The sequence below is a fragment of the Pseudorca crassidens genome, chromosome 4, assembly GCF_039906515.1.
Source record: "Pseudorca crassidens isolate mPseCra1 chromosome 4, mPseCra1.hap1, whole genome shotgun sequence".
NCBI classification, from domain to species: domain Eukaryota; kingdom Metazoa; phylum Chordata; class Mammalia; order Artiodactyla; family Delphinidae; genus Pseudorca; species Pseudorca crassidens.
In genome coordinates this window covers 130,422,997-130,449,513 of record NC_090299.1, presented here as the reverse complement: position 1 = coordinate 130,449,513, position 26,517 = coordinate 130,422,997, and the positions used below count along the sequence as shown (strand labels likewise).

General features: G+C 39.9%; 1 protein-coding gene across 4 annotated transcripts in view; it reads right to left on the bottom strand.

The window, feature by feature from the left end:
• Positions 1-212: 212 nt before the first annotated feature.
• The window catches only part of OTUD4 (OTU deubiquitinase 4), a 91,617-nt gene continuing 65,312 nt past the window's right edge, over positions 213-26,517 (bottom strand). For 3 of the 4 annotated variants that reach the window (XM_067736767.1, XM_067736764.1, XM_067736765.1), the window contains exons 7-21: positions 24,741-24,873; positions 22,167-22,224; positions 21,803-21,920; positions 21,642-21,706; positions 19,078-19,172; positions 17,914-18,014; positions 17,630-17,816; positions 13,633-13,795; positions 10,787-10,910; positions 10,433-10,488; positions 9,834-9,908; positions 8,749-8,887; positions 7,979-8,239; positions 6,651-6,691; positions 213-5,231 (exon numbers count right to left, since the gene is read on the bottom strand). In XM_067736767.1, the coding sequence (XP_067592868.1) occupies positions 4,020-5,231; positions 6,651-6,691; positions 7,979-8,239; positions 8,749-8,887; positions 9,834-9,908; positions 10,433-10,488; positions 10,787-10,910; positions 13,633-13,795; positions 17,630-17,816; positions 17,914-18,014; positions 19,078-19,172; positions 21,642-21,706; positions 21,803-21,920; positions 22,167-22,224; positions 24,741-24,873 (2,828 nt within the window). In that variant the 3' untranslated portion in view covers positions 213-4,019. The remainder of the gene's footprint in view (positions 5,232-6,650; positions 6,692-7,978; positions 8,240-8,748; positions 8,888-9,833; positions 9,909-10,432; positions 10,489-10,786; positions 10,911-13,632; positions 13,796-17,629; positions 17,817-17,913; positions 18,015-19,077; positions 19,173-21,641; positions 21,707-21,802; positions 21,921-22,166; positions 22,225-24,740; positions 24,874-26,517) is intronic. The other variant, XM_067736766.1, reaches the window with a different exon arrangement.

The window sequence follows — 26,517 nt, the reverse complement described above, 5'->3', positions numbered from 1 at the left end:
TTATTATACATGTACCGTAGGGAAAAGAACAGCACTTACCTCACAGATGATAAACCCCGGGTGGTGTTTAATTGCACACACACTAGATTTTCTGACTGGGTAAAAACCATGGCAAACAACTCTTAATTTTAGGAGTTTACTTAAACTCCTCTTAACGTTTATATGCTATATTACCCAGTTAAAGCCCTAGAGCCAAAGAATCACAAGCAGAATCAAGGGACAAAATTTAATATATGCACACAGTTTTATATATAATGCAGCATCACACCATGTAGGGCATTTACTCTTATTTTATACATTCAGATATGTTTGAAACACTTCTTAAGGCTACAAAACAGAACATAGAAAAATAAACAGGAATATATTCAACACTTACAAAAAGTGATATGATAAAGAATATAAAGTACTATTTTCCTTTCAACACTTCAAAAGATGTATATATACTTTTTTTTTACAAGTAACATCACAAATGATCACATCTTCACATGCTTTAAGTATTATTTGTACTCAGTGTAAGGCTATTATCATTTTTCATACATAAATTTTTTTCTAGCTCTGTAACAATGCAATTTTTAATCCATTCAAGTAAATTCAACCCCAAAGTCGCTGTTTCCCAGCATTAAGACATGCACCCATCCCTCTTGTAGGATTTTTCTAAAATTTGTATTTCAGGGGAGGAAAAAACCTAAATTAGTGGGAAATCCCAATTAGTGGGAGAGTAAGTGGCTGCCACTAGTAGCAAAACCTTAGTTCTTTGAAATTGATACACTGGAACTGAGCCATTAAGATTGGAAACAACACAATAGCATTTAGACATTAAATAGGAAGCAAAATACAGTAAACAGAAATAGTGTAGCCAAATATGCAAATATGTAGTCTCTTCAGCTACACTAAAATGGACCTTGCTTAGTACCCATAAGTGAAAGACTAAGGTAAAATAAATGAGGCATAAATAAATATTGCTAGTTTCTAGGATGGCTGAATGTTTTCTAAACCAGAAATGGTTAGAAAGGAACTTTATTGCACCAAGTCAATCATAAGCAAGTTTGCAGTTCACAGGCATTATTCAACCTTGAGTCACAAAGGAAACACACTGCAAGAATATATACAGTCTGCATCAAATACGATAAAGTATCAGTAGGGAAAACCTACTCCTGCCAGGCCAAGGCAGGGTCTGAGCTTAGGTCAGCCATGAAAATGAACATACAGGTTACCAGGAAACAGGATGAGGACCACACAGATGCTAGCATCCTGCCACCAACAGGTATGTGGAGCAAGAATTGAAGATTTATCTGAGAGGAAATGAAGAGAAATATACACAATGCTAAAAGGAAAGGGGCTGGAATCAAGTTTAGCAAAAGCAACTAAAATGAAAAGAACAGGTGAGCTTTGGTCATTCTAAACATTTGTTCTTCAAAATGTGTATCATAATAGAGTAAGTTCCATAATTTCCAACTCAAAATACAAATGATTCTCACTTCTAAGCTTCTGCTTTTCTCTGAAACATTTTATCTCATGTCAACATACCATACGACTCAGTTAAAACGAAGGAGGACAAAAGCTTGCTTGGCCCTAGTGTGACCTCAGCATAAGGCAAAACCCCTGGACTAACATATTGATAACAAGCCTAAAGGAAAAAAAACAAAACTGACCTTCACGTAAAGACAGATAATTTTAAAACTAATAATCCAAAGTCAGTTCTTTTATTCTTATTCCAGAGGTCACTGAGTAAAGTACCAACTGCTAAAGTTCTCTTTCAGCACTGTTTCCATCATGTCCTGGAGGTAAGTATGGGAAACAGGAAGCAAATCGGCATTTCCTTCAGGAACTACAGAGTATTCTGTTACTCAACTGAGGTAAGACAGAGCGACAATGAAGAAATAAACAGTATTCTTTCCTATCCAATTTTTAAACATTTCGAGAAGAAACTGGGACGATCAAATCCCAGTCAATAAAACAAAGGAGACAGGAAATAGCGATTTCTTTTGGACTCCTGAGATCAAACTTACATTGAACTTTAAAATCTGGTCATTATATCTAATGTAATTTTCATTAAAATTATCAGGTAAGCTAATCCTACATATACAAGCATGAGCTGAAAGTGGAGGACCCTCTCATCTTCTCATTCCGTAACAACTGCTGATGTTAACTAAGAAAAAAATTGCTTAAGCAGTACCTTCCCCAGTTGTTCTAGCTTAGAAGGTGACAACAGAAATTCCTTTCAACAGGTTCTCTCAAGAATTTTTTTCTTTTCCACACAACCATCCCAGTCTTTACAAATTTTTACCTAGCACCATCATAATAAAATGTTATCTTTCAAAGTGCTCTCTAAAATCCTATGTTACAAAACATCTACACACTAATCACTACTCAAATCAGCAGTTACAAAGACATTAGGTAATTAAAACAACACAGAGGTAAATAACCATTATTACAGTACAGTGGAGATTCACTGAGCCTAGCTGGCATCCAAACATTCCCGTAGGTTATCAGAGAACCCAGAAAACTCATCTGCTTCAGTTTGTCAAATTCAAGTGAATTGTATTTGCTTTTAAAGTAATTGCTTTAAAAAAAAAAAAAAATCTACTTTTGGCTAGGTATATTACACATGGCATGCAAAGAGAAATTACTACATTATTTGCATAGCACTCAAAACTTCCTGATCAAAGCAGAACATAAAAAAGGGTAGAACTTCACATTGGTATGTACAAATAAGAAATATAAGCTACAGTTATTTTTACATAGTAACACAGATGAATGAATACTGTGTTAATTCAGAGAATCAAATCTCCAAATGGGAAAAGAGTGCAACATGCAAAGGGAAAGTCTAGTGAATACTGCAAGAGACTGGAAGGAAGCAGAATCAGAGACATGTTACCGAAGGGGTGACAAGCTATTAAATGCAAACAAATCCACTGTCTAGCAGCATCCTCTAGAAGAACTCAAAGTCACAATCATCCTTTTTTGTACAATAGTTCCAGCCGTGACAAATTGAACATGCAAATGTAAAGTGGTACACATAACTGAGTGTGGTGCAAAGGGAAAAATGAAACACAGTAACTCTATAGAAACCTGTCAAGCTAAAAATTTTTAACATTTCTTCTCACAAAATATTTAAATCTGTCAGTGCATTAGTGTTAAAGTGGCATTAAAAAACTTCTGCAGTTTTAACAGATGCAGATTATTTTCAAAATGCATAGCATCTACATTTCTTTCGAGTAGGCACCATGATATTTACACCAGTGCTAAGAATTCTTGGTGGAAACAGCCATTTCATTAGATTTCCTATTATTTCTTAAACATCTATTCTTGTATGCAATCTCAAGTTCAACAAATACTCACCAAAATTCAAAAATATACCCTATGAATATTAAAAGAACTATATACAACATTTCTAAGACACAGGTTAATAGGCTGCCTTATGTGTAATATTAAAGAGAAGACATTATTCAAGTTTGACAGATATTGAGATGAAAGGCCTTTGGGTTGGAAGCATTTCAAAAGACAACAGTGTTTTAGGCTAAGAATTGTTTGAGCCCAGTTTATGACTAAGGCATTGCATAATAAAATATACATTTCTATTTGGTGCAATGTTATGTTTTGGAATCTATAGTGTGTCAAATGATGTATTTTGTCACTTTAGTAAACACTATAAAGCACACGTTTCCAACATTTGAAAATTAAACTTATATAAGGAAAAAAATCAAACACTAAATCTATAATGTTTTATATTAAGCTGTTTATAAAAAATACTTTAACAAACTTATTTCTTACTTTTTATGGGGGCAGTCACCCGATAAATAGACAGATTTTGAACGAAGGAAAATGGCAACACCAGGAATTCACCTGCCCCCTTAAACGCATATCCAAAATCTCTTGTCCAGAATGAGTGAGGGTAAAGGGGGAGGGGAGGAGAGAGTTCCAATTTGGGTTTTTATTTTAATGTTATTTTTTTCAGAGACTTCAGAAACATTCCACCTAAGAAAGGGCTTCTGCTCTAAAATGCCGCAGCAACACCATCAAGTGTGCTGTCCGCGATGGCCGTCTCCCAGCCCTGACCTCCTCCTATCCCCCCTGTAGGGCCGTCCTCTGGCATTCCGATGGTACTGATAACCTTCATCTCGGCTCCTGCTTGGCTGCCCTTTCCAGGACTCCTCCCCTCTCACATGAGGGTAGCCCCCCCTACCAGAATAGCCCCAATCACTTTTGTACTTCCTGCCTCCGTAAGTCTGATTATAGAACTGCTTGGATCGACCACTTCTCAGGATATCAGACACCTCGCTTTCATCCTCTGAGCTCTCTTCTTTTGGTCTCGGCACCCTGTTGTCCACAGAGCTGGCCCCACTGACCGCGTCGGCAGCAGTCTTAGGGTCTTTCACTTTTTCTGGTTTTTCTTTCAGACTCGGAATGGTCCTTTTAGGCTCAGGTTCAACAGGCACAGCTTCTCTCTCTCTGTTTAGGACCGGAGTGGGAAGACGAGCCTTTCCCTCTGCTACAGGAGGGACGGGAGCCAGCGCCAGCTCTGACTTAGGTGTCTGGGATGACTGCTCCACCTGGCCTCCGTGCTCGCTCACACTGGCTTCAGGGAGAGGATGGGTGTCTTCACCTCCAGCCTCGGGAAACTCGTCTGCTGCTGAAACTGAAGCACATTCTTTAGAAAGATCCAGATTTTCCAGGGGCAGATCCAATTCTCCTTTCTCATCAGAGGGCAGAACAATATTCTGCCTCATTACTGGATTTTCTATGAATCCCTGAAAAGGGTACCCATACCAAACATGAGGAAAGAAAGGAGGTGCGATGGGAACCGGGCCTAAGAATGGGTTCGGTCCAAAAGATGGCTGCGGGAACATGTTCTTGCCGCTCAGCGACTCTTCATATTCAGCGTGAAGAAGCTGCCCAGAGTTTTCAGATTCCAGGTCGGCCTGATAAGACAACTGTCCGTGACTTTCAGACACCTGAGACGGAGGGATAACCAGGGTTGAAGAAAACGTCGGCGGTCCAATCTCTGCCTGTGGCATCTGACCGTTAACACTGGCCTCAGGCTGCACGGGGAAGTGCGCGTCCGGACAGGCACAGTCACTTTCATTCTGAGCAGACGGAGCTTCTTGGAACCAAGGGTTTTGAGGGTACACGGGGACAGGGACCTTTGGGTACATCCTGCAGGCTGCCAGGTAGGCCTGGTGCAGAGGGTACAGGTAAGAATGCGGGGCCCACATAGGGCAACTATATGCCTACAAAAGACAAAGAAAACCAGTAAGATAAACAATACGGGGGGTGGGGAGAAGTTCAGAGTGGGCTCAAGTCAAGTTTCTCATGCCTGCAAAGACCATAAACTGCAGTCCAAATACTAGATCACTCTGATACACAACATGCAAAGGAATTACAAAATTGAGTCACGGCTATGAGACTCCATTCCTTGCTCCTACCCTGAAACCAACTCCAAGTCCCGCTACAGAGGTCTGAAAGGAGACAGAGTAATGAACCCACCTACAGATTATCATGATCATTAACTCCATCCTTTAGATGTAACTGCACAGAAGTAATCTGGGGTGATACAGATCTCAGAGACCACCACCATCAATCAAGCACTTGAGCCTCCAACTTCCGGTCTCTCGACCACTGGCTGTTTAGCTTGACCTGCATTCATTCATGTTCTGGCTCTACCACTAACTCAGTGTGTGACCCCGTGCCAACTAGTTACCTAGTCTAGACGTGTTCTACCATGAAAACGCTGGTACAGAAGGAGGTGACCCCCAACATTTGGACTCCACAGTCAGAGGAGGTCCCAGAGCAATCCAACAGCAAGGATTAAAGTCAGCCCTCTAGTCAGATAAGGATAAATACCGAAAATAAGTACTCCAAATCCTTCCCCTGCAAGAGGTTCAGCTAAACACCAAAACACGAAGAAAAATTTACCAGACAACTGGCTAATTCTACAGCCAACATTAACTAGATAAATATAAACTACGCATGAATGCAGCAGATGGAGAAATTAATCAAGTCTCCTTTTATGAACTGGTCCATAGGCCACACACAGTAGGGCACCTCATTTCATGTATTAACAGTCTAGAAGCCACAGAAACGAATCCAAGACAGCAGACAACACCGCACTGACGAGAACAGAGTTCTCCAGCCCTTTCTAAGAAAAGCCATCTCCAGGCTGATCACCTCCCACAGGGAGCTCTGCTCTGCTAGTGAGCTCCACCTTCCACGGGTGGCCTCCTATCAGCCTTTCAAGCAACTGAGGCAGACAGAAGAAGAGCATCCTCCCCGTTCCATAAATGAAGACAGCCAGGCTCAGACACCCTCAATGACTTGCCCAGGGCCATACAGATAAGAAGTGCAGGAGCAGAATTTCAAACCCAGCCCTTTCACCTAATTCCTCACAGGAGCACTTCCACTAGGCTGTTTCCCGAATATACTCACAGGGTTAAACCACTGCCAATTAAAAGAAAAAGCAAGCAAATACTGGAGCCGCAATCACCACCAAAAACAAACTATATGGTACTGAAAATGTTACTTCTTAAATTAATGAGATTTAGTAAACCTTAGGTTATTGACCAATAGGATAAGAGTTAAGATTATTTAAATGGTAATAATTTAAAACAGTATTAACTTAAAATAACTTCAAAATGATAAAATGTAAATACCTTTACACCAAGATTGAAGAAGAATCGAAGAATGTTCTTATCTGAAAATAAGTAACATCATCACTCACTAAAATGATACATTCACAAAAAGCTTTTGTTCATTACCCTCAAAGGATATATAGTTCTAAGGACAATTTTGCCTACTTGAATTGTTTTTCTCTAGCCTGTGATATAAAACATATATTAAAAATTGTAATATAACCAAAACCAGACTCTGTTACTGCAGGGTAATTCCAGATTCAACATGCTTTATCTAGTCTAACAGCCGTGCCCCAAAATGGCTTAAATTGAGATTTTTATGACTAAACTTAAATCTGTGCAAAGAAAACTCAGGTGCTCACTGCATTTCCTTTTCAACTTCTCTGTGGGGTTTAAAATATTATGAAATAAAAAAGTTGGGAGTAAGAGTAAAAATCAACATAAACCTAAATCATTAACAAGATTAGTAGGATAATACTAGCTCAGGTATTCATTTGACATTAGCCGGTTACCCACAGACACAAACATCAAACCACTGACTAATAAAAGAAAATTATCCACAAAAATCCAAGTAAAGAGCACAGAGAGTCACTACATTACTCCTTCAGTTTTTCAAATAGGAAATTTGCAAACTAAACTTTAAAAAAAAAAATCACGAATTTAAAAAGAATTCCTTAAAAAATATATACTATTGCAGGTAGTACTATAATGACAGCTATTATGTTTTCTATTCATTCTCCTCTACATTTTTTTCATGGATGAAGTAATATGAGTAGTTCCAAACACCAAACCACTGATGTGAAAACTCAGTACTGTTTAGTTATCTGGTTAGTAACACTATTAAGATTTAATTCAAAATGGTTTCAGACTGTTTTTTTGGCGGTACACGGGCCTCTCACTACTGTGGCCTCTCCCGTTGCGGAGCACAGGCTCCGGACGCACAGGCTCAGCGGCCATGGCTCACGGGCCCAGCCGCTCCGCAGCATGTGGGATCTTCCCAGACCGGGGCACGAACCCGTGTCCCCTGCATCGGCAGGCGGACTCTCAACCACTGCGCCACCAGGGAAGCCCCAGACTGTTTTTGAAAAAATGACAGGGGCAGGGGAGTAAGGGGAGGGGCGGCTGCTATAAATAATAGTTTATATATTACTAAACATATAAAAACACCAATCAAACAGAAGCTGAAACAGGAGTGATGAGTGACTAACAGCTGAACCTCTGCTGTCCTCCCCAAGCAAGTCCTTTGGCTTATTCAGCAACACGACCTCTGTCCTCTACTTACATTTCTCACTGAACCTGTACCAGTACTTGATAAATAAAATCAACTTGAATTCGGAGAAGGAGCTCACCTTTAGGCAGGTCCTCCCCAGTGTGACACAGTGAATAAGGTGGTGCAATGGCTCGATCTCCCTTTTCGTTACAAGGAAACCCAGGATAGAGTGGGTCTTGGTAAAGGCTCAGTGTCTGAGGCAAAGGCATCAAGGGCTGGTTAACGGCCTGTATTGACACAGGAACTGGAGAGGGTGTTAAATGAGCCTGGGACACAGCAGAATCAGGTCCAGTGGTCAGAGTCTGTGTCACTGACAAAACAGGAATTTGAGCAGGGACACCTACAAAAGAAAGGGAAAGAAATCAAAAGCTATAAAGAGGTAAAAATAATTCTCTACAAATGTAAGTTTACATTAAGCTAAAAGGTGAAGAGTGCTATAAAATTGTATAGCTAGTAAAACGGTGCGTGTTTAAGCAATCTAAAGAAGTACTAATGTCAACCAAACACGCTCCTGGACACAAAGGAGGAAATAAGCGCCCAGAAAACACGCTTTGAGTCAGTATCTTCTAATAACAGCTCTTATGAACAAGACACGGAGCCTGGCAGAGAGCTGGCCCACAGGGGTGAAAACTGTGCTGCCAGCACCGGGCAACCGGAGCTCACACACCTGCTGCCGAGGCTGTGAGGGCGTACCTCAAATGAGCACCACACAAAGCTGGAAGCAGGGCAGTGCTCCGGGAGGCTCCACACACCTAATCCTGCTCGGAGGTCAAGCTCACACTCAAGAATTTCAAGACTCGGAAGGCTTTTGCTGGTTGATTCACTGAACTTTTTAAATTTTTATCTAACCTGTTGGTCCAAAAGTTGTAGGTTCACTTGGCCAGGCTGGCACAGTGGCTGGTAAAGAAGGCACGGCAGGAGTTAGATGTACCTCTGGGGACACCAGAAGGGGAGCTGGACTGGACAGACATACATGTTCTGCTGGCTTCTTCAAGGAGAGGGGGTGGAAAAAGACAAGAGTTCATTTTGCTTAACACTAATTCAACCACCACAGGTACCTTGAGTTGCCTGCCTTTTACACACCTGTGGTTTCTACATAAATGGTCTTTCTCTGGTCTTAGAAATGAAAGAAAAAAACACAGTAGCTAAAAATTCCATACTAACAAATGTGATCCTAACCAGTGACTGCCCACCAAAAGTCACAGAAGTCACTGGCAGGGTTAGAAACAAACTACAAAGCAACTTGAACACAAGGCTTTTAAGGCAAGAAAGCAAAATCATTGAAATCACCCTGAAATTCATGAGATTAGAACCTCCTCACACAAAGACTTAGCATAAAACTGTACGCTTTCTACCTGACATGAAGGATGTTAACTGAAAGGCAAAGGATAAGAACCTTCTCTCCTCCTGTATTAGATCAAGAACCAAAATAATCTGCTAGAACTCAGGTTCCTTCATCATTAAATCTGTAAATCAGTGGTACTGCACTTTAGATGTGTATTTTTCTAATCTCTTCAATCATTCCATTGCCTCCCTTCTATGAAATAACTGTTAAGCGTGCAGAGTTGTCTAACTCTAAAGTTTTGAAGTAAAACAGAAATTCATAATTTCCCTTCAAAAATCTCATTTGCAAGCCAACTCACCACAAAGGCAACACAAGGTGCCAGATACAAACTTATTCAAAATCAATTCAGAAGAGTGGCTTCTATGTCCAGACAATGGCGATTATAAAAATAACATCCCATTAAAACTTGAGAACATTCTAGACTAACCAAGAACAGAATGAGAGAAAAATCATAATTGTATTCCAAATTATGATACTAGATAGAGTAAATTCTCCCATTTCCTGTATTTTCTGTTTTTTAATGATGACAGTAAGAGTTAAGAAACCCAGGGAATGGAGCATTCAATGTCAAACGCTACAATGTACTTACTTGTTCTGTAGGAGGTGGGCACTCTAATTTCTTTGACGGTGATGTAATTCTTGAACATTTATCATTGCTAATATTCTTTGGAAGCACCAAAAAAAAAAAAAAAAAAAAAAAGCATACTTTTGCATTTCAGAGACCCACATTCTGGGGTAACCATGGCCGCCTTTACAGCTCACCCTACCCGCACCTGCCTGCACCCTCTGACGACCAGCTACTCTTTTCCATTGTACCTGGGCTCCAACAGGTGGGGGATTTTGCCTCCATATCTTCATCACATCAGACTACCGGGCAGTTTTTATTGGGAGCATGGTTTCAAAACAGCACTTTTCCCATAAAAATCTCAATCTGCTATAGAGTAATGGAAAGTAAAGCTAAGCTATGTTCCACCGATTCAGATAGGTCATCATAAGGTATCCTTGAAGAAACGGTTACAATGTGTGAGTGAATTCACCTCAAGCACTGTAATTTTTTCTCAATTTTCTTCTGCTTTTCCACTTCCCTAACACTTTGTTATAAAATGATGAAGTCATCTCCATCTCCTTCTACACTATCACAACGTTAAGGAAAACGAAAGAGACGCAATTAGTATTTAAAACATTTACCTCCAGTGTGCCTGGCTCCGGCTTTTTATCCAAGGGAATATGTCCATGGACAGAGTCTATAACAGATCAGAATAAAAAAGACGGCATCGTTCACTAGTTAGGTGTGAAGACACAGCAGTAAAACATGAAGACAGAGAAAGCCAAAAGTACCTTTTGAACCATGTTTAGTCAGTGGATGATAGTTTTCAGAATAACACAATGTGCTTTATTTAGCTTGAGTCAATGCTTCTCTACAACAGTGAGACGTGACAGTACATTGCTTAATCATTTAAAAAGAAAGTTCTTTTCCCCATGTCTGACTTTAAGCCAGAAACAGATCTCTCGCATCTGCTTTCAAATGATGAAATAACATACCTTTATCTTTTCTTTCTTCAGTGTCCATTCTCCGCCTGCTTCCTTTTCTATCGCTTCCATGTGATGATTTTCTCTGGACGCCTGGGTTGCTACTCTGAGAAGCTGACTGGCTGACTGATGAGCTCTTAAAATAAACAAAACCCAACACTTTGGGTTAAAGATTTACTCACAAATATATGAACAAAATCTTCTAATTAACCTTACTCTTCATACATCTAACTAAAACTCTCAAAATTCATAGCCCCGGGCTTCCCTGGTGGTGCAGTGGTTCAGAGTCCGCCTGCCGATGCAGGGGACATGGGTTTGTACCCCGGTCCGGGAAGATCCCACATGTCGCGGAGCGGCTGGTCCTGTGAGCCATGGCCGCTGAGCCTGCGCGTCCGGAGCCTGTGCTCCGCAACGGGAGAGGCCACAACAGTGAGAGGCCCGCGTACCGCCAAAAAAAAAAAAAAAAATTCATAGCCCTATCTTTATACTTCCCAAACTACAAAAAAATAGGACCTAGGGTTCATATTATATACTCTATAGTAATCGGCTTACTAATAAGGCAATCAGACGCTTGGCCTAAATTAGTATGAAGACTTCTTCGTATGCCCATGTTTCAGGAAGCCACCCTGCCCAAACCTTCACTTTGCAACTTACACTTCCATTCTCTGCACAAAGCCTTCAAAAGCAGCCATAGCTCAGCCACAGCCCTTGGTGGGGGAAAAACACCCAAGTGCAAACGGGCAGATACAGCGCACTAGGACGCTTACCACTGACACGCTACTGACTGTCAACAAATCACCCAAGCTCCACGTGAGCTCCAACTTCTAACTGGTGAAACACGGGGACTGGAATAAGTCTGGCTTCTCAGCTAAGTCACCACTGAAGGTCTCTCCTCTTCTAGCATCTGTGAGTAACTGCTGCACACGGCTGAGAAGACAACCTCAGCCCTCTGTGACAGGCGTTTTTCTACAAGACAAACCTGAGTCGCTATCAAGTCCAAGACAGGATCAAATGCCTATTTAAAGACAATGACTATGAAGACTCCATTTTAACATCAAAAAATTTCACAATCTATTCCCACATTACAGTAGTTGTTTCTCCCCATTCACTAACTGAAAAAAGGACAAAAAGCTGTGAGTAGAAGCTTAAATGATTTGTAGTTTTTTATTTTCTAAATATTATGGAAAAATAATATATCACAGAGATAAATATACTGAGACTAAAGACCATGCCTAACTCACATGTGAATTTGGGCACTTCGTCCAGTAATTCCTAAACTCCAGCCCCTGTGCCAGACTGAACTATATATATACTGTTCCAGGTCAGCTGTTTTCAACTGAGCATCTCATACCTCTGAAGGATCCCATGGAGGCCAGAGTACAAAAAATTGAGTGTGTGTGGGTTTAATGTCTTATAGTGGTATAAATATATATACCTATATATATTTTATACATATATATATATATATATATATACACACACACACATACACACACATGCCAATATATGTATCTGATATATATATTGGGTAGCATCCTGTAACATTCCATTTTGTTTAACCCACTGTTAAGAAAGTGTTCCAGAGCTTCCCTGGTGGCGCGGTGGTTGGGAGTCCGCCTGCCAATGCAGGGGACACGGGTTCGTGCCCCGGTCTGGGAGGATTCCACATGCCGCGGAGCGGCTGGGCCCGTGAGCCGTGGCCGCTGGGCCTGCACGTCCGGAGCCTGTGCTCCGCGATGGGAAAGGCCGCGGCGGTGAGACACCCGTGTACCGCAAAAAAAAAAAAGAAAAAAAAAAAAAGAAAGTGTTCCAATCACCACTCTCCATCACAGGTCATTTGGCGTCACTTACCGATATTTCAGACCATAGGCACAGGGCGCCCAGTGCCCCCAAACTCAAGTAGCTAACCCTTGCCTTGTGCTGCCAATGACCCCTCCTCTCACAGCATTTACTTCACGCTACATGAGAGCTGTTTTCCCTTCTGACTCCCCCAAAAGAAGTCAGAAACTTAAAGGTAGGGAACACTTGTCTCATCAGAGAAGCACCCATCACAGCCCAGCGTCTGACACAGGGAGCAAGGGCAAAGCCGCAGAGCTGCACGTACTGCCACCTCCAACAGCGACCACTCTGAACGACAGCTCTTATTTATATGTATTGGTTAATCTTGTCCTGGTATGTTTAATAAGGGACACTGAAAAGAGTTTTCCGGTTTTACAGATATATCTCGTTAACTGAATCATGAACCTCTACTGCTTAGGGAAAGTTACTGGCTTTGGCTAGCAAAAACAAACGAGTTTTGGTTCAAAAGAAAATACTAGGGCTTCCCTGGTGGCGCAGTGGTTAAGAATCCACCTGCCAATGCAGGGGACAAGGGTTCAAGCCCTGGGCCAGGAAGATTGCTACGTGCCGCAGAGCAACTAAGCTCACGAGCCACAACTACTGAAGCCTGCGTGCCTAGAGCCTGTGCTCTGCAACGAGAAGCCATGCAATGAGAAGCCCGTGCAACGGGCTAGTGCAACGAAGAGTAGCCCCTGCTTGCCGCAACTAGAGAAAGTCCACGTGCAGCAACAAAGACCCAACGCAGCCAAAAATAAAATAAATTTTTTAAAAAAAGAAAATACTAAACTTAAAGTGAGATAACCAATTTATTACTTGCCTCAACTCTGCCACCAACTAGAAATATCTTTAGACCTCACCTTACTCATGAAGATGAAAAGGAGGGATAGCTGCATAATCACCAAGGTATCTTCCAGTTTAAAAACTATTAGTCTACCATTTAAAACTATGGCTTAATACAAAAACTATATTAAGAAAGACTTCTGAAGGATAACTTTTAAAATCCCCTTTTATATACATACGGAAAGGGCTGGGAAAGCCTGTTCATCCCTGTTCTGAATCTCATAGAGTAAACGAGATTCTTCTATAGCTTGCTTCTCTCTGCGCTCTTCCGGAGAGAGGCCGAAATAGTTAGATTCTCGAGTCGTGGCATCAAAATCCTCAGCTCTCTCACGATCAGGTTTCCTGTCAAATAAAACATTCTTGTCATGAAAAAAAAAAAAAAAAAGACAAAATGTACTGAGTACCTAAAATAATATAAATCAACGCTTTGAGCAATTCAAATATTGGACCAGTTTAGCTACACTGTGAGATTACAGAACTTTTAGCTGCCTGATTAATAAATGTTTAGGAAACAGAAGCCCCTGGAGCATTAGGCTACGTTTCAGAGTCAAGAAGACAAACTTAAAATAGGGTGGAAAGAAAAGAAAAATATAACTCACTTCCAAGTGATACAGGAAGGCATAAATGTAAGCACTGTATATTTTCTTTACGCCATATTCCAATACTTTCATAAGAATTCTCTTTCAAAGGAAAGGGAAGGTTACTAGTTTAGGCCTCAAAAGCACTCTAATTTTCTGTTCTAAGTAAAGGACAACGTTCAAAGACACACCACGACCATCTTCCTGCTTTTTAATGACACTACCAAGGGAGGATGAAAGGTGAAAAGAAGAAAAAAATGCACCAGGCTAGATACTAACTACAGATAAGACTGCTGTCATTTCAATAACTTTGGTCAAAGAAGGAGACAAAAAAATTCATGAATAGAGTCTAGTAGTCTATGACATAACCCTAACATTTTTATATGAATTAAAATTATTATAGGCAATATGAATACTATTTCTACACTTTGTCTAATAGTTCCACAACAGTGGGAAATGAAAACCCAAAGCCACTAGGGAAAATATACTGAAGAGATGCAGCTCCCTAAAGAGTGGGAAGGACACAACTGATACCATCTGATTCTCCTACCTCTGAAATCAAGAACAGCCATTTCATGTCCTCAGTCCCACTTAAAATCACACCCTAATTCCAATGGGGCACATGTCAACCCCCGAGTATTAGGGAAAAAAACAGGGGAGCAAACCTGGACCCTCAATCTTAGACCAGTCCTTCTCAAACCCCAGTGGTCAAAGACTCCCAAGATGACTCAGCTAGTGCCAGGAGTCTCCAGAAAGTCAATACTCCCTAACCTCTGCGCCCCATCACCCGAAGCCCACGTCTCACCCTCGCGCGCCACTGAGAACCTTCCTATCCTGAGCCTAGCGGGAGGGGAAATATTCAGCATGGACACGTCTATCATTTTCGGCACCTGCGTAATGAAAGCATACGTGGCAATCCTGCTTGGTTTTTGACACTTTGTTTTGTTTTCTCCAAAGGAAGAGACAATATCAATGAGAAAGAAATTTAAAAAGCGAGAGGTCATGAAGGTCTCGTGCCCAACATCACTGCTCTTTTTATTCTATAATGAGAATTCCAAACCAATGTGTGAAATATTAGAAATGAAGTTAAGATAAATTCTAATGGACTTAAATCCACTGGAGTGTTAGCTGTAAAATTCTAAATTTTGACTAGAATTTCTTAGAATCTTACTCTTAATATTCAACCATCAGCAGTCTCTAAATTTAACACACTAGTAAAATTCATTCTCACTCCCACAGGCTAGAGGGCTTACTCACTGCAAGTACAACTACGTTCGCACATAATCAATCACAGTGTCAAAATTCTCCAAAGCTTTATGTCTATGTACTCTCCACTGCCTTCTGCCATCACGTGTTTTATACACCAAGTAATAGGTAGCTAACACATAAACAAGAAAAGGACCACATCTGTCTGATCATTCTCATCCCTAACAGACTGGACAAAACACTAGAAACACACTGGATAAAACTTCAGTTTGTGGTAAACAAAAGTGTATTTAAATCAGTCATTTGGTAGTCTGTTACGTTCTTTTTTTAAAACTTTAAGACATTAAAGAGTATCCTCTGTTCAAGAGAAAAAAAGGCTCTTCTAGTCCACTAAAAAATGAGAATTTTATTAAAAAGAAAAATCTCATTTCTGTCCACGACCTTCCTATACTGACTTCACATTTTTAGGTTTCCAAAGCTAATACTCAAAGTAAGTTAGTCCTCTTAGGTACTTTGCCTGTACTGGGTAAGATACCACCAGATGCTAGTGGAGTCTGGTCAATGTCCACACATCAGACTTCAGCCACAACTAGGTGATTCAGTGACATAAGTGCTATCTGTTGGGGGAGGCTAACCCACCGTGGGCCCCGAATGCCCCTGCACACTGTTGCTGGGTGTGCCAAGAACACACGGCCCTGAGTACTCTGTACCCAGGCCATTTCTCACGGTTGTGGTATCTAGTGACCACCCTTGAGGGATGAGGGAATTCTTTCTTATGATTGATTTTTAATCATCTGTTCTCATTAGAACTTTTGGATAACTGGATTATGAACACATATGTACTTTTTACACACATATAAGCATCCCTTCAAGGATACACAAGAATCTGTTAACACTGGATGCCTCTGCAGAAGCAGCTAGACAACTGGGACAACAGGGATAGGAAGGAGAATTATCAGAACAAACTTTTCAGTGTTTTGGATTTCGAACAATAGCAATTAATTTGCTATCCCGAACAGCTGGCTCAATTAAAAAAACTGTAATGGATATGAAGTACTGGTATTTGTTACGGATTGAATTGCATCTCCCAAAAAAGATACGTTCAAGTCCTAACCCCTCGTATCTGTGCATGTGACTTTATAAATAGGGTCTCTGCAGAAGTAATGCCATTAAGATGAGATCATAGCAGAGTAAGGTGGGCCCTAAACCCACTATAACTGGTTCCTCACTAGAAGAGACACAGACACCCAGGGAGAACACCAGTGATGATGCAGGCAGAGACTGGAGTGATACACCTACAGGCCAAGGAACGCGAAGGACTGTGGACAACACCAGAAGCAGGAGAGGCCTGGAACAGACTCTCCCCTAGAACCTGCAGAGAGGGCACGGCACTACTGACACCTTGATTTCAGACTTGCAACCTTCAGGACTGTAAGAGAGTACACTGCTGTTGCTTTAAGCCAGTCTGTGGTACTATGCTACCACAGCCCCAGGAAACTACACAGTATTGGTACCATGTCAGCCTAAGAACCTACAACTCTGTCTTAAAGATGTTACATAAACTGTCTTTAATGACAAAATGTTAAGTACGTTCCCAAGAAAGGGGAATGCCCAAATGCCAAAAATAAAGAAACTAAAGACCAGACCTTAGCAAGCACATAAGAAGATGCTAGAGCTGTTCAGATGATCGGGGAGATCAAGCTTGGATGGGGAAGGTGAGCCACAAGCACCCACAGGAGCCGTGGCCAAGTTCACAGGAAGAGGACAGCCTGCACTTAAGACACACCTTCTCAAAGAAAGCTCCCCCAAAGAATATAAACTACTCTGTAACTACTACTCCAAGGAAGGGCAGATTAGGGAAAAATTTAAATCTACGGCACAGGAAACTATGACCCTGAAGTTCATCTGCCTCTGCATATTCAGTCAGAATGCTGGTAGTTCATGGCCACAGCAACCTGTTCAGTATCAGACACATTACAACAAACAATCCAAACTTGTCGGAACACAGTAAGCTGACCATTTTGGTTGATTTAAGTTCCTATGTAAAGGGGAATATCCTCACCCTGCAAGGAATTGGGGCTGCAGTTTGGAATTCAGTACTTAACACATTACAAGCTACCGGAAAACTCTGAGGTGCCAGGTTACGATCTAAATCATCTGAAAAAAGTTATTCAAAAACAAAGATATCTGACCCTACCAAATCACTTTGATTTGTTTAAAGAGAGTTATAAAGAACTGAAATCCTCACGTTATTCTATCAACAATACTTTTAATGTCACGCTGTAGACAAGTATACGAACAAAAATTGCGACTTTTTAAAAGCACGTGACGCAGAAAGTAAGAGAGATGCTTCTCACTTAGTTTCTAGCTCTCCTGCCTTTGGGACGGTTACCTTGTGGCCTGTGTGGGTGTCCTGCTCAGACTTCTGTGCTCACTGGAGGGCTTCTGAGACTGCGGCGCTGCAGAGTGGCCGGGGGGCACGCGCTGCCTCAGCCCCGGAGGGTGCTGCAGGCGAGGTGGCAGCGTGGGCGGGGCTTTTCCTGGCTTCGCCGGGGCCTTGGGCCCTCTGTAGTCCGCATCTGTGGCAAGAGCCAAACTACCTCGTAATCTTCCCATTATAGACACCCCCAAGCACCGTCACCTCCCCAAAGGAAGGGTAACCTGGCGTGCTCCTACCACAATGGAAATTCTGTCCAGAAGGAGGTTTTTTCATCTTCTTCCCTGCCACCGTGTTCCAGCTTTCTGAGGAAGGCGGTCTGAGGTTCTTCGGGGAGAGTCTTTAAAAGGAGGGAAAAGACTTGCAGTAATTTATCGTGCTCCCCCAAGACTATCCACTTAAGTATCCTGCATAAATATTTTACTTTCTGTTTACCTAAGAATTCCCAGGTTTAGTTCTTATATTGAAAACACATTAAAGTACAAAGCATTCAGCAACCCAGATGTAACTCTAATCAAATAAGACGACATAAATCAAAAGCACATTTTCTAACCTACAAGGACAGAAGACTAAAAGGCCATAATCATAACCTAAGCAAAAGATTAGATAAAGAAGGAAAGACTGTTACTCTGTGAGATGTGATGAAAGTACTGTAGCTAAGGACGGGGAAGCGAGGAGTCTTTACCGTGTTAGAGACACACAGAGGCATATATGTGTCTATGAGAAATGCTGTGATGTTTGGGATTTGCTTTCAAATATTCTAATTCCACTCGCATCTTTTTTAAGGGGGTTAGGGAGAAGAGATCAGAAAAGACTGCCAAACCTGCTGTTAGTTGTTAAAATAGGGTGATAATTACATTGGGGTTCACTGGACTATCCTCCTCGCATATGTGTATGTTTGACATTTTCCACAGTAAAGTTTAGGTGTGATTTACTGCCTTTTCCTCTAATAAAGGCAGCAGCAACTGAAACAAAAGTTGCTCTAAGTAACACTGTATAATAGCAAGTATTTCACTCCTCCATCAGATAACCATTTACTGAAGACTGCACACAAGGCAGCAATGAATGAAATTAGAAATGAATGTGGTCCCTGTCCTCCAAAGTCCCCACTTCACAGCTACAATACGGTTGATTTTCCAAATTGCCTTAGTGAAGAATGGCACATTTTAAACAGTAAGCAACAAAACAAATATTTATTTAAAATACCTTAACACGGATAACACTAAATTTGAACTCCAACTATTTTTTCTACAAGATCTACACAAATATATTTCTCTACACACAGGCAATACATTTAAATGAATTTGCAAATACACAGGGACATTTAGAAATGCTCACGATTATACAATAGGCTAAGTGGAAGAGACGGTGAATGAACACCTTAGCTGAAGAGCAGTACATACTTCTTTCCAAGTTCTTCGACCAAAACTGGCCCGTTCTCAGAGTGAACCCCTTGAAAGTCTGCATTAGAAAATTTTCCATTGTGATCCAACCTAACCTGTTGAACGATTCCGCAAAGAAAAATCAGTCACCTGATTCTTTCGCATCAACCATCAGTTTTTAAACTGTTATTTCAATTTCAACTAAAGAGAAAATGAACATATATAGTTAAAAACAAAACGAAGTTCAAAAGGTACACAATAATATTGTCTCTGACCTCCCAGACCTAGGTACCTCCATCCAAAATACTTTTCTTTGTTTACTCTTCCAAGTTTTTTCTAAACTGTCTTGGTTCTGAAGGCAGGGCTGTGGCAGCACCACACACACCAGGACTCCAGGCCCCGCTCTTCTACTTACCAGCAATATGACCTTGGGCAAGTGACTTATCTCATGCTTCAGTGTCCTCATATGTAAGATGAGGCTAATTATAGTACCTACATCATAGGACCCATGGAGGTGGAATGAGGTACACATGATATATATAAAGGACACCAGGCTGCACACAGCAACCACTCAACAAAGGAGAACAACTATTATTAAAATCACTATTGTCTTCTCACTTTTCCAACATTTACAATATTGTCACATGTAAACGTGACCTTTTTCTCCCTAAAAACAGATCCGTCATCTCTTCTCTGACATACAGTTGGTTATTACACAACAGCAAATCTTAACAGGACGATAAGCCTTTAGGTCCCCTCCTGCAGTCAAACGGCACACACAGCACAGGGCGCCGCTAAGCACTGCACTGGGAGCCTGATGGACACAGCCCTGAGTGAAGCCACCTCCGCCTTTTTTTATCAGTACAGTTGGCCCTCGGCATCCGCGGGGGACTGGTTCCAGAACCCCTGGATGCTTGACTCCCTTATGTAAAATGGCACAGTATGGTCAGCCCTCCACACCCATACGCAGAGGAACGGCCAACTGTGGATCAAAGTCCTCAAGCCGAGGTTTCGTCCTTCAGTCACAGCAGGACACTGCTTTCCTCTCTTCCAGAGTTTAAGAATAAAGAATATTTTTCTGAAGTTAGTTTTTATTAGAAGTTTAAACTACATTTACAAGCTTGCTTGAGTAAATAAAAGTCACCTTGAGTCACAGCAGTTTCCGTAATAAAATTTCAATTAAATTTTATCCAAGTGAAGTAGTCAAGGGGTAGAAATAGAAAAAAAGTACTCTAAAAAGGAAAAAATTAAAACAAGTACCTGCTTTACCATCTACCTTATCAACAGCATCTGCTTTACAAAAGCAACTGAAATCCCAAAGCAAATATGCTTGATTTAAAATAACAAGTAACATAATTTTAGCGATGCAGCATAAAACAAGCAATCTTCTCTTCTCTACTGAGTGGGGTTAGGGAGGGAGGGAGTGCCCTAAGCCCTGGCTTTACTCTTCTCTTTTGTTCTGTTCCAAGTTCCCCAAATCTCTATAGTAGAAGATTCCCCAATTCTGTTCTGTGATTAGGGCACATTTCTGACAATCGTGTAAGGAAGAACCTAAATGAATCATATCTTCTCCCTCTCCCTTTAAAAATACACCCAAATCAGAACACTATTAAAAGGTCTTAAGGTAAAGTCTGTCACTGACCTCCAGAAATAATCCTGGTCCCCCAGACACTTTTCACAAACCACTTTATCACCAAGGAAACAAGTGTTTCCTCCACAAGTCAAGAAGAAATGTTTGTCAATGGCTATTTTAAAATAGTTTTAAAAAGGCAACACTTTTTGATGAAGACCATTTTTGATGAAAATTATCTTCCAAATAACAATTATTTTGTGTGTGTGTTGTTTTTGTTTTAGAAAGAGTAATATTTTTTCATAAAGGTTTCTCCAGTCTTGGCATTATTAACACTTGGGACCAGATGATTTTTTGCTGGGGTGCTGTCCTGTGCGCTCTAGGACGTCTGGCACCATGCCTGGCCCCCACCCACTAGATACCAGTCGCACCTTCCCTGCTGTAACAATGTCTGCCGACATTGCTAAATGGGAGGTAGGGGTGCAAAATCACTCCACGTAAGAAACACTGATCTAACACAACTTTCCCCCTTAACAATCAACAGTTTTAAGCCCAAAGCAGCAGCTTATTCAAAGTAAATGGCAAAAACTTCTCTTACTGTTCACTTTCTTATCTCAATCCAACAAAAAACTGTGTATTATCAGAATCTTCCAGGATGCCTTCCATATACCAAATTGACCTATAATGTCAAGTTTGAATCAATTTCAATAAATTATTTGTCAACTGTAATGAAATTATCTAAAAATCTAAGACGTTACTGTTACTTCTTTGAGGCAAGTAATATCAAAGACTAAATTGTTTTAAAGATCATGTGATGGGACGCCGCGGTTTTAAGATATATTTGACTTTGGTAATGTATTCAAAAGCTAAATATTTATAACTATTAAAATGTACACACAATATATTCTGAAATCCCAAATTAACAACACATCCAAACTTGAGCTGTTTTCTTGATTCCTATTACAATAAATAAGATTTCAAGTCAAATCTTTACTTCCTCTAAGTAATCACTTACTTGGCATTTGTCTCCAACTTCATACTGTAAGCCAGCAGCAATGGAATAATCATGTTTTTGTTGAGCTGTAAAGAATATCAGCATTGTATCAAGTTGACATAATCATTTTCAAGGGCCTCAAAGCAAATTTATGGAAAATACAGATTTTTTTTTTAACTCACCTTGTTTAGACTTCAGCCAAATTTCATATTCCACATTTCTATAGACTGCTGGACTGAGTGACTTAAGAACCTTTCTAGACAAAGGAAGGCTAGGAGAGTTCCCACTGCTTTTCGGGTGCTAAATAAACAAAGTCAGGAAGTCCAATCAACACAGAAATGCTTTCAAAACATGTTTGAGATATGTATAAGAGTAAAATCAAATGAAGAACACTTTAAAAATTTAAGAGGCCATCAAAGAATGTCTTACTAGTAGATGATCCTGACTCTATTGAAAATGTACCAGAAAAGAGAAAAAAATTAAGACTATAAATTCATATACTTTCTTATACTGAAGAGGCAGTTAAAAACCATTAAATAAAAATACCTGATCATTTGACAAAGATTTAAATCCATTCACATCATTAACAGTGGTAGTTTTACTCCTACAAAGGAAGAAATACAGCCATCGTTAGGAGCACAAAAATGTTTGCATGCAATTAACTTGTCCTAATGTCATATAAAATCCCAGTTATATTCCAAAAACTCAACCTTATATATATTCCAAGGAGCTCAAACAAGCTTTAGTATAACTGTGCATATATACATATATATATGTATATAGGTACATGTGTTTACGTGCGTATGTATATAGGTCAAAGATTTTTATCAGTAATTCTTACTGACTCAATCATCAAGAAAAGAGAAACAGAAATAAACTATGAAATTTGCATTGGTAGAATAACTGAGTTCATAAAAACATTTAATGTAAAAATTTCCTTTCAAAATATAGATGAGGCTCCATTAAACAAAATATTCCGCTAAAACAAGATATACAATCAGGTAAGAGTAGACACCAACTAAATAAGTAATCAGTATGTTAAATGCTGCTAAGTGCTTTGGGGGAAAAAAAGGTAGGAAAAAATTAGTTTTGAGACCTAGGATCAAATAATAAAAAATGGGATGAAGGAAGATGCCTTTTTCAATAAAGAATTAAATGTGATGAGACAGCAAACCATAGGCTATTTAGTATTGCAAGCAGAAGGGACAGCAAGTGCAAAGACCCAGGGGTAGGCAAGAGGCTGGACAAGTTGATGGCAAGTTGAGTGGGTGATGAGGTGAGAGGCTACCTGTACTCTTCTGTCGTATAATTCCTCCTCCTTAATAAATCAATCTCTAGTCTTTAGGACAATCTCCAAATCTATACCCTTAAATGCAGCAATATTTAAGAGACTCTAAGTATTTAGAGTCTGGACTAAACAAGCACCCTAATTTCTAACACTTCAGGACTGATCAATATGAACGTGAAGAGATCCAGGCACAGGAGCACAGTGCCTGGATATTACACACTATGCCCATCTGTCTTGCCATGATTACGTAGCATTCTTCCCTAAATGAAGCTTGGTCCTCCCTAAGCCAGACATGACACAAGTAAAAGGAAATCCTAATAATGCAAGAAAAAATTAATTAAAAAGGCTTCCATGTTCCAAGGGCTTTAATAATATAGTATAAAGAGGAAAACTGATCATTACAATGAGCACACCATCCCTGGTACAATTCTCCAGCTTACTAGCCTCTACTCCACACTTCGCCTACTTCACCTGCCAGCTGCCATCCCAGACCCAGCTGTTGCTAAAACTGCAGCAGCAACCAAAGGGCATCTGCTGGAAGTCCCCACACACCAAGTAAAGTTAATAAGCTACAACAAGCTAGTTATTCGTTCTCCCTCAAAATTCCCCTATGCTCAATGACATGCCTTAATCATACTAGGCACCTGGAGAAAACCATGCAGCAGAATTTCCATCTGTGCAAAGTTAATTAGTCTATTCTAGGATTAAATTTACAATGGCAGACCCAGATTTTAATCTGACTCATTTCTTTCTTATGTAAAAATGGTAGTCAACCGAATTTTCAATCAGGATCTACAGTTTAATTCAAGAAGTGCTGGGAATTACAAATAGAGATATATTTAAGTGTTTAATAAAGAATTAGATATCCTGAGGCTTAATTTTATTTTTCTCTAGTTTTACAGTATGTGACACCATGAAGGGTACTTTCATACTCTCATACAAAAGGAATGATATACTTTTAGCTTCACCAAGAATGAAATAGGTCAGTTCTTATAAAATACAGAGTAAGCTTCTTAACATCACTGATAAAAACTAATATACGTTGGATGCTATACCTAGGAACTAGGCTGTGCATTCTACATGTTATCTCATTTAATTCTTATAAATTCTCCACTTTAAAGAAATACTAATATATCCTCATTTTATACCTATAGAATTGAGGCTTCTTAGTGAATTTAGGTAACTTGCCCCAAGTTCAGTTAGTTGGCAGGAAGCCAAGAATGAAACCGGGTTAGGATGTCCACAGCCCAAGCTCTTAACCACTACCCTATATGTCTTAAGTGGAAAAGAAAAATAAGCTGCAGAGTCTAAGTTAAAAGGTGTTTATTCGCAACATAAACAAAGGCATTATCCAGAGCTGTTCACATACTTATACCCCAACTTGGGATTTTTATTATATAAAAAGAAAAGGAGGCGGCATTATCTAAGAAAGAAAACAATAAAAGAAAGTCAAGGAAATCAAAATGGCCGTTTTCATCACTGGATATGTAAGCAATTGACAGGTTAACCTTAAAATTTTAGAATATACACACATATAGGCAGGACCAAATCTATTTCAGAGATATGTGCATCACGATTACACAGAAATAGATGCTTAGCAAAAACAAACAAAGAAACAAACAAAATCAACTTTCAAAAGAAACGATCCTATAATAGAAATGAGATAAAATTAGTGGCAGGAAAAAAGAAATTTACTGCGTAAGTTTCTGTATTGCTGTATTTCAGGAATACCATAATACCTCAATATGTGAGGCTACTCCATGCAAAAGCATTTACTGAACTGTTTCTTTGTATGGCACTACAAAGATATTTTACGACTGAAATTTACTTACTTGCAACTGTCATCCTCTGAATCTGATATTTCACTGTTGTTTTCATCAGCTACTTCAGAGGTGTCTAGTCCCATCAAGATTTTACTAACATCAGTTTTAAATACCTTCTCATACAACAATTCATAAAGCAGAGCTGCAATTAACAAAAGAGAGATGTTACACAATATTAACTCACTTTACGTTTTAACATAACATTGAGATTGCCCGGGCTTCCAAATCCTAACTAAACACCTGTAACACCTTATGAGCAATAACACAATTTAATCAGAAAGTTACCTAGATAGAGAGGAACTAGATTTCTGTCTTTGCAGTTAATTAGTTCAAAAATCATTATATAATATACTGACATTTTTAAAACTAACAATAACACAAAAAGGTATCACAACTTTGAACCAAGTATGATAAAATTAAACATGCACAGTGAGCAATGACTACATCCCACACACTGTGCTAAGCCTTTACATACCACCTTCATATTTAATGCCAGCACAGTGAAATGTTCTTATTCTAACTGTACACATGAAGAAACTGAGAACTAGAGATGTCACACAACCTGCCCAACCTGAAGAGGCTTGGATGGAAAACGTAAGGAACATTAAGATTGCTAGAAAGAAGGTAACTTTTCATAATGGACTAAAGAGAAACCATTGTAAAATTTATTCTCAGCAGCCACTGAAGCATATTTAGACAACTTCTTTGCTTTAAAAAAAGAAGAAAAAAAACCAAATTCCAGAAAACACAGAAATATATATTACCAAACATTCAAAACCTACACATGGGAGTTCAGGATTCTCACTTTGAACCTTACCCAAACAAGTCCACGAAGAATTCATCGACAATGGTGCCCGCCCCCCTAAACGAGTCCCCAAGAGAGATCCCCTTTCTCACAGACCACCTTGCATCCATACCAATATCATCCGAACCACAGGTTCTGAGAAGTACAGGAAAGGTAGGCACCATGAGCTGTCCTTCCCAAAGCTGAAATGTCCAGATTTTGACTAGCTGGGACAGGTGGAGGACACAGCCCAGGATACAGACAGCTAGACTCCCATATCTCAAATAGATCAATTTAAAATTTTACATTACACATGTCTTTACTGGTCACCCCCAGCTAAAGAACAGAGGAAAAACGCCCATCACATGCCCAGCACCACGGCTTTGTATGAGTCATGTGCACTTTGTCATAATAGATGATAAAGGAGATAAAGTAAGAAGGCAGGAAGGAGCTACCACAGCAGTAATGCTCAACTGGGGAAGGAAGGGGTATTTTATCCTCCCAGGAAACACTTGGCAAAATCCGGAGACATTTTTGGTTGTCACATCGGAGAGAGCGCGCTACTGGCATCTACAGAGTAGATACTACTAAACATCCTAAAATGCACAAAACAACCCCCAAAACAAAGAATTATCCGGCCCAAAATATTAAGAGTGCCAAGGTCAAGAAACCCAGGTCTAGAGCCAAATACGATCAAATACTTGATTTCCTCTGTCATTTAGATTTTCAAGCTATACACTAACAGCTTTAAAAACACATACAAATCATTATTACTGAAATTAATTACTGCAAGAAAAAATAACTTTGTATTTACAAGCCAAACTCTAATCTATACTAGTGCCTTTTTTTTCCTACTGAAATAAGTTTTTATTATAGTATTAACATTTTTGGTAACCTAAGGATCTCAGAAATATGTATTTACAACAAAACAGTGCATTTGCCCTGACTTGTTTGCACTAAGACTATAATGCTTAGGAAGAAAATTTCCTATATAAGCACAAG